At 43.0% G+C, this 11,829-nt stretch overlaps 1 protein-coding gene across 1 annotated transcript; it reads left to right on the plus strand.

Moving 5' to 3' along the window:
* The first annotated feature begins 830 nt into the window (after positions 1–830).
* On the plus strand, positions 831–8,426 carry LOC103626734 (probable sucrose-phosphate synthase 2). Its single transcript, XM_008647115.3, has 13 exons — positions 831–1,214; positions 1,314–1,403; positions 2,629–2,837; positions 3,051–3,114; positions 3,768–4,466; positions 4,616–4,723; positions 4,874–5,005; positions 5,125–5,301; positions 5,566–5,619; positions 5,709–5,771; positions 5,879–6,583; positions 6,702–6,829; positions 7,679–8,426. The coding sequence occupies exons 1-13, from the start codon at positions 1,026–1,028 to the stop codon at positions 7,953–7,955; spliced, it is 2,895 nt and encodes a 964-aa protein (XP_008645337.1). The 5' UTR covers positions 831–1,025; the 3' UTR covers positions 7,956–8,426.
* The last annotated feature ends 3,403 nt before the right edge of the window (positions 8,427–11,829 follow it).

Consider the following 11,829-nt stretch of genomic DNA (forward strand, 5'->3'; position numbering starts at 1 on the left):
TGGAAAACTAACTAAATACTAGCTCTGCCACTGAAATTGATGAAGAGGAGGGAGCACCGCCGGGCTGGCGGTTGACTCCGGTGAAGAACCAGTTGGCGCGCAAGCTGGATGAGTCTGTACAACGGCTCGTATTTGCTGGATCACGTGTGCTGTATTTGGTACCGCTTCTCCAGTCTCCAGAGAAAACGCTTATTTTTATCGTTACACTATTCGGAATTTCGGATCTGAATGTGCAAGTTAGAACAGAACATCTGGGTTAACCATTGTGGGCCCTAAAAAGTCTTTTTATAATACCGGACCTTGGAAGCATGCTAGCCAGAAGCCCACTGGGCCGTGTGCTCTCTAGTCCATGCGCCATTTCGTTTGTGTCGACTTTAATAATTTTTGTCATTCTCTCAGATTATTTTCCTGAGAGCATTGTGCGTATATTTATACTAATTACGTTTGAGGATGCTGTTAGAAATTTTAAATTCAAACGTTGTAAATTTAACTTAATTATTCAAAAAAATATGTATAAGGTACCAAGATATAACGTCACATGTCTTTCAGCAATACAGTTCTTCTAAGTTTTATAAAAAATCAACGAAGTCCCACAGGATTACGCGATCATTGGATGCGTACAAAAATAGTGTCCGTCCCCAACATCTTTAGCTGAAAATGATGGCAAAGAGCACAAATCCAGGAAAACCTAGTCGAAACAGAATCTCCATGTATATCAGTATACATAAACATTTTCAATGATACTATAGAATATTGATAATAAACTCATTTTTGAATTGACCATTCCATTTGAATTAAAAAAAATTATGTCACAGTTGCCACCACACTGTTTCCTTATTGTCTACTCACCCCATTATGAGCCACCTTCCTTTTTTTTCATTTGCTATAATAATTCCAGCGCCTCTTATTATATTTTTTTAACTCGCTATTTCTGCTCACCTCCTCCTCTCCTTTTCTTCCTCCCTCAGCCTGGCCTCAACTCCCCTCCCATCCCGTCCCCCGATCTCATCTCGCCGGCGGCGGCGATGGCGGGCAACGATAATTGGATCAACAGCTACCTCGACGCCATCCTAGACGCCGGAAAGGCTGCCATCGGCGGCGACCGGCCTTCCCTCCTCCTCCGCGAGCGCGGCCATTTCTCCCCCGCGCGCTACTTCGTCGAGGAGGTCATCACCGGGTACGACGAGACCGACCTCTACAAGACATGGCTACGCGTACGTCCGTTGCCGATGCGGCCAACGCCAATTCCACCTCTTATCTTCCGTTGCTGTTGCTGTGATTCCGTTACCGATCTGGGTGTGCCGTGTCTGCAGGCGAACGCCATGCGGAGCCCGCAGGAGAGGAACACGCGGCTCGAGAACATGACGTGGAGGATCTGGAACCTTGCAAGGAAGAAGAAGGAGGTAAGCTCGGTTTTTCTCCGGTTGCTTCTCAGCTTGGACTGTGCTATAGATTGCCACTACGAAGTATCATTTGACGTTGGATGAGTTTTGTGGCGGGTATTCTGCATAGATGTTGCTGATTATCTGTGCTTGTTAGATCGATCATTTCTTTTACTTTCCCTCAGTTAGAGACTTACAGGCTTAGAACTGGACGTTGTACTTGCTAGGTGACGTTTGCACGCAACCAGATCAGTTAAAGATGAGATACATAAGCTAAACATCATATTGACTTGCGCGAGGAGTTGTTTTCCGACGGCATTGGTCTCTGATACAGCTTTGACATTGTACTTTGCCAGTCTTTCCTAAGTTTTTCAGCTGCTACTGCTGTCCCTATGTTTCTAGTCACTGTTAGCTTGTAAATGGCTTTCACTTGTTCAGTAGCTGGACCAATTGTGACAGATGCTGGGAACAAGGGAATTTCATGAAAGAAGTTTGTAGATGGCTTTCACTTGTCCAGTAGCTGGACCAATTGCGACAGATGCTGGGAACATAGGAATTTCATGAATGTCCACTACCCACTAGTTGACTAGCTGAGCCAATGGGAGCGTGATGACACTGCATATCCATTTCAGCATCCTTTTTATCCATTCTAAAGCCCTCTACTGATATTATTCTGTCCCCAAGAAACAACACATTCTGTTTTGACTAATATTTCCACCATCATAGAGTTAAGCACTTTTGCACAGTAATTTTAGGTCCTGTTTGAATGTACTAGCTGCTAAAATTAGCTAGAGACATCCAAACAGTCTAGTTAATAGTTCAGTTATTAGCTGCTTTTAGCTGGAGACATCCAAACACCCCAACTAATAGTCCAGCTAACTATTAGTTGCACCCTCAACCATCCATTAGTTCATTAGTTGGTTCAACCTATCTAAAATCAGCTAATAGTTAGCCAACTAATTGCACTAGGAATTTTTAGCCAGCTAACTATTAGCTCTAGCTCATTCAAACAAGCCCTTAGTCTACCTCTGATTTACCAGTTGAGCTCAGGTTTTACATTTTACTGCTTTGGTAACTTTGTAAGACCTAAGTCTACATTAGTTGTAGCACGTACTAAGTTTCCTCTATATCAAAGAGCGCAAAGGTCCATATTCTTCTGCTTCTGCTAGGTTATTATTAGAGTTTATCTATTTCTTATCTTTCTAGTTTTGTCCTATATTTTTCAAATACATATTTGTATATGCAGTTCGAGAAAGAAGAAGCTTGTCGTATGTCAAAACGCCAGCCAGAAACTGAGAAAACACGAGCTGATGCTACTGCAGATATGTCTGAAGATCTCTTTGAAGGAGAAAAAGGAGAAGATGCTGGTGATCCATCTGTCGCATACGGGGACAGCACCACGGGGAGCTCACCTAAAACAAGTTCAATTGACAAGCTATACATAGTATTGATCAGGTATAGATATTATTCCTTCCAAATCGTTTTTAAATAGGAAGCATGGAAGAAATGGTTCTTTTCTTTTTCTTGTTAGCATTTGAACGGGCACTGATATTTTTTTTGCCCTAACAATTGCTTAATTTTGTGGTGTTTCCTAGTGGAAAGGCAAATGAATTGCTCAGGCATATGCGCATCTAGCCTTCGTTAATCTGTTTGCACTTTATATTGCAGTCTACATGGTCTGGTCCGTGGTGAGAATATGGAGCTTGGCCGAGATTCAGATACGGGTGGCCAGGTAATCTTGTTGCACTCAGCTAATAAGTATAACAACTTCTATTGACCTGTATAAATGCACACTGATCTAGTATATTGCTCACTTCCAATACTTGGCAACTCAAATAAGACTTGATAATTTATTTCTTAATAAAATTTCGTAGACCCCTATTTTTTCCAAAACTCAAATTTTGAGGACGGATATATCTTAGGGCTTGTTCGGTTCTACCCCAATCCATATGGATTGAGGGGGATTGAGGGGATTTCAATCCATAGTAAGTCAAAATCTCTTCCAATCCGTATCAATCCCCTCCAATCCATATGGATTGAAAATAACCGAACAAGCCCTTAATGGGAGTTCAAGTATGTTCTATAAAATACTCAGCAGTTGTCGTCTAATTATAGTTAGATACTTTTTCTTCTGTATGAGAATTTCTAATATTTTTACTCTCTCAAAAACATTTAGACATTGCGTCATTGATTTTAGTATTTGGTAGATCACACTCCTTTTCCCCATTATAAATGAACATGCCCTATGAAGCTATAACACATTTGCATTTGTACTTTTTCATCTGATACTTTCCGCATTTACATTTATACTTTTTCATCTGATACTTCCCATTCCACCTTGTAAAAGGTCAAATGAGTGCATAATGTTACTTTGATGTTTTGCAGATCAAATATGTGGTTGAACTTGCTAAAGCATTAAGTTCATCCCCAGGAGTTTACCGGGTTGACCTGCTAACAAGACAAATCTTAGCACCAAATTTTGATCGTAGTTATGGTGAACCTAAAGAATTATTGGTTTCAACAAGTGGTAAAAATTATAAACAAGAAAAGGGAGAAAATAGTGGTGCATATATAATTCGGATACCGTTTGGTCCAAAAGACAAGTATCTAGCTAAAGAACATCTATGGCCTTTCATTCAAGAATTTGTTGATGGTGCACTCAGCCATATTGTGAGGATGTCAAAAGCCATAGGTGAAGAAACTGGCCGTGGGCATCCAGTATGGCCTGCTGTGATTCATGGACATTATGCCAGTGCAGGAATTGCTGCTGCGTTACTTTCTGGAGCACTTAATCTTCCTATGGCGTTCACAGGACATTTTCTTGGGAAAGATAAATTGGAAGGGCTTCTCAAACAAGGGAGACAAACTAGGGAACAGATAAATATGACATACAAAATAATGTGCCGAATTGAGGCCGAGGAGCTATCTCTTGACGCATCTGAGATTGTCATTGCAAGCACTAGGCAAGAAATAGAAGAGCAGTGGAACTTGTATGATGGTTTTGAGGTTATACTTGCAAGAAAGCTCCGAGCAAGAGTTAAACGTGGTGCTAATTGTTATGGCCGTTTTATGCCTCGTATGGTTGTGAGTATACACATTCTACTATCCTTGTGGAAACTTTGATTGTTGCAAGTATTATCTGTATAGGCAATTAACACAAGGTCAAGATGTAATTGCACCAATATCTATTGTGACTTTGATTTGATCATATTTCCTATTCATTGCTTTTGCAGATAATTCCTCCTGGAGTTGAATTTGGTCACATTATTCATGATTTTGATATGGATGGCGAAGAAGAGAATCCATGCCCAGCATCTGAGGATCCACCTATTTGGTCTCAGGTCACTGTGTATTCTTATCATAGTATACACAAGGGCTCGCTAAATCATTAGTGAAGCATTTATTCAGTAGTTAATTTAGATGTTTTTTAATCTGTCAAACCTGCATTCAAATTTCAAACACTGACTATACATATGCACAACCGATGGCAGATAATGCGCTTCTTTACAAATCCTAGGAAGCCTATGATTCTAGCTGTTGCCCGCCCTTATCCTGAGAAGAATATTACTACACTTGTAAAGGCATTTGGTGAATGCAGGCCATTAAGGGAGCTTGCCAATCTTGTAAGATTTATATTAGTTGCCCTAATGTTCTTTATTTGTTTCGTTTGTTACAGTACGATAACAACACTTAGGATTGAATGATCTTGACTTCTGTGCTTACTTTTGAATTTGTGCTGTAGACACTGATAATGGGAAACCGTGAAGCTATATCTAAGATGCACAATATGAGTGCTGCTGTCTTGACATCAGTGCTTACATTGATTGACGAATATGACCTGTATGGTCAAGTGGCATACCCCAAGCATCATAAACACTCAGAAGTTCCTGACATTTATCGTTTAGCTGCAAGAACAAAGGTATGTCCTTTCCCCCTTGGTCTGGAACCAATAGATTGAGGTGCTTATCTTTTACTACTTATTTCTCTGGTTCTAGCATATAAAGTTGTACATTTAAGACATGCACAAAACATTCAAATAAAAGGGAAGATCAGTTCTTCACTTCGTGAACTAGAAGCCTTAATTTATTTAATACTAATTTGGTTTACTGAACTCTTACCACCTCAGTACTTGTGTTCCTTCACTATACACTTGCATGCTGATCATATGCCAATCTTTCTGCAGGGGGCTTTTGTAAATGTAGCTTACTTCGAACAATTTGGAGTTACTCTGATAGAGGTCAGAATTTTTTAGGTTCCATTTTACTGTTGCTGCTATTACGCTTTATCTGTGTCCTAATTGGAACCAATTGTTGTGCCCATGTGCAGGCTGCTATGAATGGTTTGCCTATAATTGCGACAAAAAATGGAGCCCCTGTTGAAATTAATCAGGTGTGTTTCCTTTCTGTTATTCCATTGGCACATGTACTTTGCTTTCGAAAAATATGTTAACTAATTGCAATGCATTGCTATCAGTTTTCTGACTAATGCTAATTCAGGTCCTGAACAATGGTCTCCTTGTTGATCCGCACGATCAGAATGCCATTGCGGATGCACTATATAAACTTCTTTCTGATAAACATCTTTGGTCAAGGTGCAGAGAGAATGGACTGACAAATATTCACCAATTCTCGTGGCCTGAACATTGCAAGAATTACCTGTCAAGGATACTAACTCTTGGCCCAAGGTCTCCTGCTATTGGTAACAGAGAGGAGCGGAGTAATACACCTATTTCAGGAAGGAAGAATATCATTGTTATTTCTGTAGACTCTGTTAACAAGGAAGGTCTAGTCAGGATAATCAGAAATGCTATTGAGGTCATACATAAAGAAAACATGTCGGGTTCAACTGGTTTTGTGCTGTCAACTTCCTTAACGATATCAGAAATACATTCACTGCTACTATCTGGAGGCATGCTTCCCACTGATTTTGATGCTTTCATCTGCAATAGTGGGAGTAACATTTACTATCCTTCACATTCCGGAGAAACGTCAAACAACTCCAAGATTACATTTGCATTAGATCAAAATCACCAGTCACATATTGAGTATCGTTGGGGAGGAGAAGGCCTAAGGAAATATCTTGTGAAGTGGGCCACTTCAGTGGTAGAAAGAAAGGGAAGAACAGAGAGACAAATTATTTTTGAAGATCCAGAGCACTCTTCGGCGTATTGTCTTGCATTTAGAGTGGTTAATCCCAATCATGTAAGCCTTTTATTTTCCAGTTACTTTGTGCACAGTGTGCAATGTGCATTCCTTCATTTAAAGCATTACCATATGTTCTCTTTCATATTGTTTGACATGAAATTATTTTTTACTGTAGCTTCCTCCTTTAAAGGAGTTGAGGAAGTTGATGAGAATCCAATCTCTCCGTTGCAATGCATTATATAACCACAGCGCTACCAGATTATCTGTAGTCCCTATCCACGCATCACGCTCTCAGGCCCTAAGGTTTGTCATCGTTTATTTATTTGTTTATTCTTCTTCGTCCTCCCTTCAGTGACCACTTTATATTTCTTTAAGGTATAGTTCCAGCAGTTTAGGCTTCCTACTAATCTGATTAGAACTACCATGGATGTGTATTTGTGGGAGCAAAACATTAAGAGTTTGCTTGGAAGATCGGGATTGCTAGAAATTAAGGATATAGTTCAAATACGATAAAAAGGCTATAAACTTGACTTCAAATCCCTGCTTGGCTAAAGAGATCCTAAATGTTGAATTCTCCATACAACTATAGAAAAGGGTGAAGCCTAATGACCAGCGACTGACTATTGCGTACAAGTGACCTGACTATAGTTCATTTTTGCATGAAATTACTTTGTTTTCATGAAAGATATTGCCCTTTTGTAATTGTTTTTTGACTAGATATTCATTTGATTAAAGTTGATAGAAGTGTTAGTATTCTGTCTCAAAATGATTATTTGGATCTTATGATTATGACTTGCACCCATGTACCCAACTTAGGCTTTGTTCGGTTATTCCTAATACACATGGATTGGATGAGATTGGAAAAAATTAAGGAGAAGTTTGACTTGTTTGGGATTCAAACTCATCCAATCTCACTCAATCCACATGGATTGAGAACTAACCGAACAAACCCTTAGCGGGTTGCTTTCCCGTTTTGTCATACCCCAATCATATTTTCGTATGCAGCGGTCTTTAAGCTATATTGTTTTTCTCTGGAATGGTAAACATGGGGGGAGAACATCCCCCACCTGAATTAGCATGGCATAACCACAAATAAGCAACCTCGTTCTAAGCTATATTTTAACCCTATGAACCTTTTTTTTTGTTCATTAGGTACCTGTGTATACGATTGGGGATAGAAGTGCCAAATGTTGCAGTCCTCGTGGGTGAAAGCGGCGATTCAGATTACGAGGAACTGCTGGGGGGTCTCCATAGGACCGTTATCCTAAAGGGCGAGTTCAACATCGCCGCAAACAGGATCCACACGGTGAGGAGATACCCCCTGCAGGATGTCGTCGCCCTCGATAGCTCAAACATCATCGGTGTCGACGGCTACACCACGGATGATCTGAGGTCTGCCCTGCAGCAGATGGGTATACTGGCACGGTAACACCTTCCGGAGCTTCCGTTTCCACTACCAGGTCAACGAAGAGAAACGAGAAAACAGACAGAATGGTGACGAAACAAGTGCGACCGTTTCCATGCTCGATGGGAATGCCGATTTTGCATTGTAGGCTGTAGCGGTTGTGTTCGTGTGTGTGTGCCCGCGCGCGGTGGTGGCCTATTCTTGTGCTGTGAATAACTGCCCCTCCTTTGTTTGTGATATGCCAAAATTTTGAAGTGAGTACAGTACAACCAAACATGTTGATGATGGAAAAACGAATGGAGAAAGGGGAAAAACAAACAAAAATGGTTTGGGACGGCAGTGTTCCATGGTATGGTACGCTGTTGTTGAATGCCTGGGAAATGGGTGATTCCGCTGTTCGTCACTCGTCCCATCTGGCTAGTTTGTTCTATGCCTTCTGAAACATGTATCATCTGGCTAGTTACCTGGGGACATCAGATGTTCTCCCTGTTTTGACTTGCGATTGTTGTTTCGTAGGAAGCACATTGGACTCTTTTGTTTTAGCTTGTTTCAGCTTTTGGCTGCCAAAGCTGCAGTGGACTGTTACATACTTAGTTTTTTAGTCTGTTTCTATAAAATTTGATTTAGTAAAACCATCTAGAATCAATATGAATATAGAATCAACCGAGTCGTTGCAATAGTAGGAATTCATCGCTTTCTAGATCATAAACCTTATGAACATCTTTATCTTCCTTCATACGTAATCACTATGATATTTAGATTTTTCTATAGCTAGATTTTCTATATAGCTAGATTCTTAGAAAAGCTTGTAAAAAAATTAAAACCTGATAAGAAAAAAATTAAACCAAACAAATCCATTGCCGTGACTAGAAAAAAAAGTTAAACCCACAGCGAAGGCACGTGCGTGTGCAGACGGCGCCGGCAGCACAGCACGGATCCGGCCGTGCATTTCGCACGCCATGTCGCATTCCTTCCTTTCCCTTTGTGCTGTGCGACCGGCAACGCCGCACGGAAGCAGCGAAACACTGTTTCAACGCAAATGAAATGCTGGCATGCCGCCGATGCTGTGGAGCGAACGGTCGGACGCGTGAGCAGGCAAGGTAGAAAAGGCAAAAAGGTCGGTGAGTGGAAAAGCCACATGGTCCACCAACGGATAGCTCCGGATCACAGATACTAGGATATGTAAATAAATAAAAGAAAAGAGATGAAAACGCGGGTATAATAAAGGAAAGCATCGACAAGGAAAACAAGGGACGAAGGATCCACTGCGCACGGATGTCGACGCGTGAACGATACCAATTCACCACAGCGAGTCGAGGCCTCGTCCAAGTTACTTCCAAACGAGAGAGAACCAATGCTGGACAAGCGTGAGCTATGATGCCTCTAGGAAGATCCAGCGAGCAAGGCACTTACTTCCCCTTGCCCAGCAGCAGAGGGACGGAATCCAACGAAGTTCTCAAGGGTTTTGTCTGAATGAATTCCGCACTCCTATCACATTTGGTTATTTTATTACGAAAGGTGGTGGCCACCATGGTTAGATTAAAAAGCTACGATCTTGAACTATAGATTTCTAGAAATCTAATTCTAGCTGTGAGCTGTGAGATGGAAGAAAGTTGTTGCGAGCTGACTTTTATAGAAAAACTAAGACATGTTTGGTTAAAACAACCATCAAATGTATATTCAGTATGAAAAATCTGAGGTAGGGACATGATTCTGAATTGAATTACGTCTCATTTGGATCATTTGAATTGAATTTCATTCTAATAATAATAATTTAGGCATATATCAATTAAACTATTTCGATTTTATACAAAATATATTTTTATACTATTATTATCAAGTTGTCGGAGATATTTATGTGCTACATTTTTACTATAGAGGAGTGAAACGAAGAGTGTCATGTAAGTTACAGAGTAGAAACGAATTCTACTAATACATAAAATCATTTCCTATGCTCCACCCCAAGAATTTGAGATAGGCTTATATCTGAACTTTGGAAAGTGGTGGAATGTCAAATTCCAAACTAAATAAGTTACTTTATTAAGTGAATTCTAATTCCTCTAAAATGAAGGATCCAAACGCAGATAAATTTATATATTTCAGAAATCTATTCTTATGTTGTACTCGTTTGGTTAGGATTCTAGAGCTTTGGCGCCAAATCCGATCTAGAAAAATTAACCAAACACACCTTACAATTAATACATTATATTGTGTCCTCGAAGTCAAACGGCTATTACTCATTCTGTCCAACAACAAGAGTAGTTTTAGCTATAGACACGATAATTAAAGGAGAAGTAGGAACAAGATGATGTACAGAGAAACCAGAGAAAAAAGATAAAAAATGTATTGATAAAATTAGAAAACTTCATTAGAACGTGAAAATGACAACCAATTTAAAATGGATGTACAAACCTGTCGGGGACCATAATTAGGGGTACCCCCAAGACTCCTAATCTCAGCTGGTAACCCCATCAGCACAAAGCTGCAAAGGCCTGATGGGTGCGATTAAGTCAAGGCTCGGTCCACTCAAGGGACACGATCTCGCCTCGCCCGAGCCCAGCCTCGGGTAAGGGCAGCCGACCCCGGAGGATTCACGTCTCGCCCGAGGGCCCCCTCAAGCAACGGACACACCTTCGGCTCGCCCGAGGCCCAGTATTCGCCGAGAAGCAACCTTGGCCAAATCGCCACGCCGACCGACCGTATCGCAGGAGCATTTAATGCAAGGGTGGCCTGACACCTTATCCTAACACGCGCTCGTCAGTCGACAGAGCCGAAGTGACTGCAGTCACTTCGCCGCTCCACTGACCGGCCTGACGAGAGGACAGCGCCGCCTGCGCCACTCCGACTGCTGTGCCACTCGACAGAGTGAGGCTGACAGCAGCCAAGTCCGGCCTCGGGCGCCATAGGAAGCTCCGCCTCCGCCTCGCCCGACCCCAGGGCTCGGACTCAGCCCTGGCCTCAGTCGACGGTCTCCGCCTCGCCCGACCTAGGGGCTCGAACTCGACCTCGGCCTCGAAAGACAGATTCGACCTCGACCTCGGAGGAGCCTCCGCCTCGCCCAACCCAGGGCTCGGACCGACCACGTCACAGGAGGGGCCATCATTATCCTACCCCTAGCTAGCTCAGGCTACGGGGAACAAGACCGGCGTCCCATCTGGCTCGCCCTGGTAAACAAGTAATGATGGCGCCCCGCATGCTCCATGATGACGGCGGCTCTCAGCCCCCTTACGGAAGCAAGGAGACGTCAGCAAGGACTCGACAGCCCCGACAGTTGTCCTTCCGCCAGGCTCCAGCGCTCCTCCGACGGCCACGACATCACACGAACAGGGTGCCAAAACCTCTCCGGCTGCCACGACGACATGTACTTAGGGCACTAGCTCCTCTCTGCTAGACACGTTAGCACACTGCTACATCTCCCACTGTATACCTGGACCCTCTCCTTACGCCTATAAAAGGAAGGTCCAGGGCCCTCTTACAGAGGGTTTGGCCGCGCGGGGGAGGACGGGACGGCGCGTGCAGGCCCCTCGCTCCCTCCCACGCGAACGCTTGTAACCCCCTACTGCAAGCGCACCCGACCTGGGCGCGGGACAAACACGAAGGCCGCGGGTTTCCCCTTTTTACGCCTGTCTCCCTCTGGTTTTTCCCCCCTTCGCGCTCCGTCTCGCGCCGACCCATCTGGGCTGGGGCACGCGACGACAATTTACTCGTCGGTCCAGGGACCCCCCGGGGTTGAAACGCCGACAGTTGGCACGCCAGGTAGGGGTCTGCTGCGTGTTGACGAACAGCTTCCCGTCAAGCTCCAGATGGGTAGTCTCCAGCAACCTTTCCAGCCCGGGACGGTGCTCCGTTTCGGGAGTCTTGAGTTCATGTCCCTCGACGGCGGCTACGACATGATACT

Source organism: Zea mays, chromosome 5, assembly GCF_902167145.1.
Source record: "Zea mays cultivar B73 chromosome 5, Zm-B73-REFERENCE-NAM-5.0, whole genome shotgun sequence".
Classification (NCBI taxonomy): Eukaryota; Viridiplantae; Streptophyta; class Magnoliopsida; order Poales; family Poaceae; genus Zea; species Zea mays.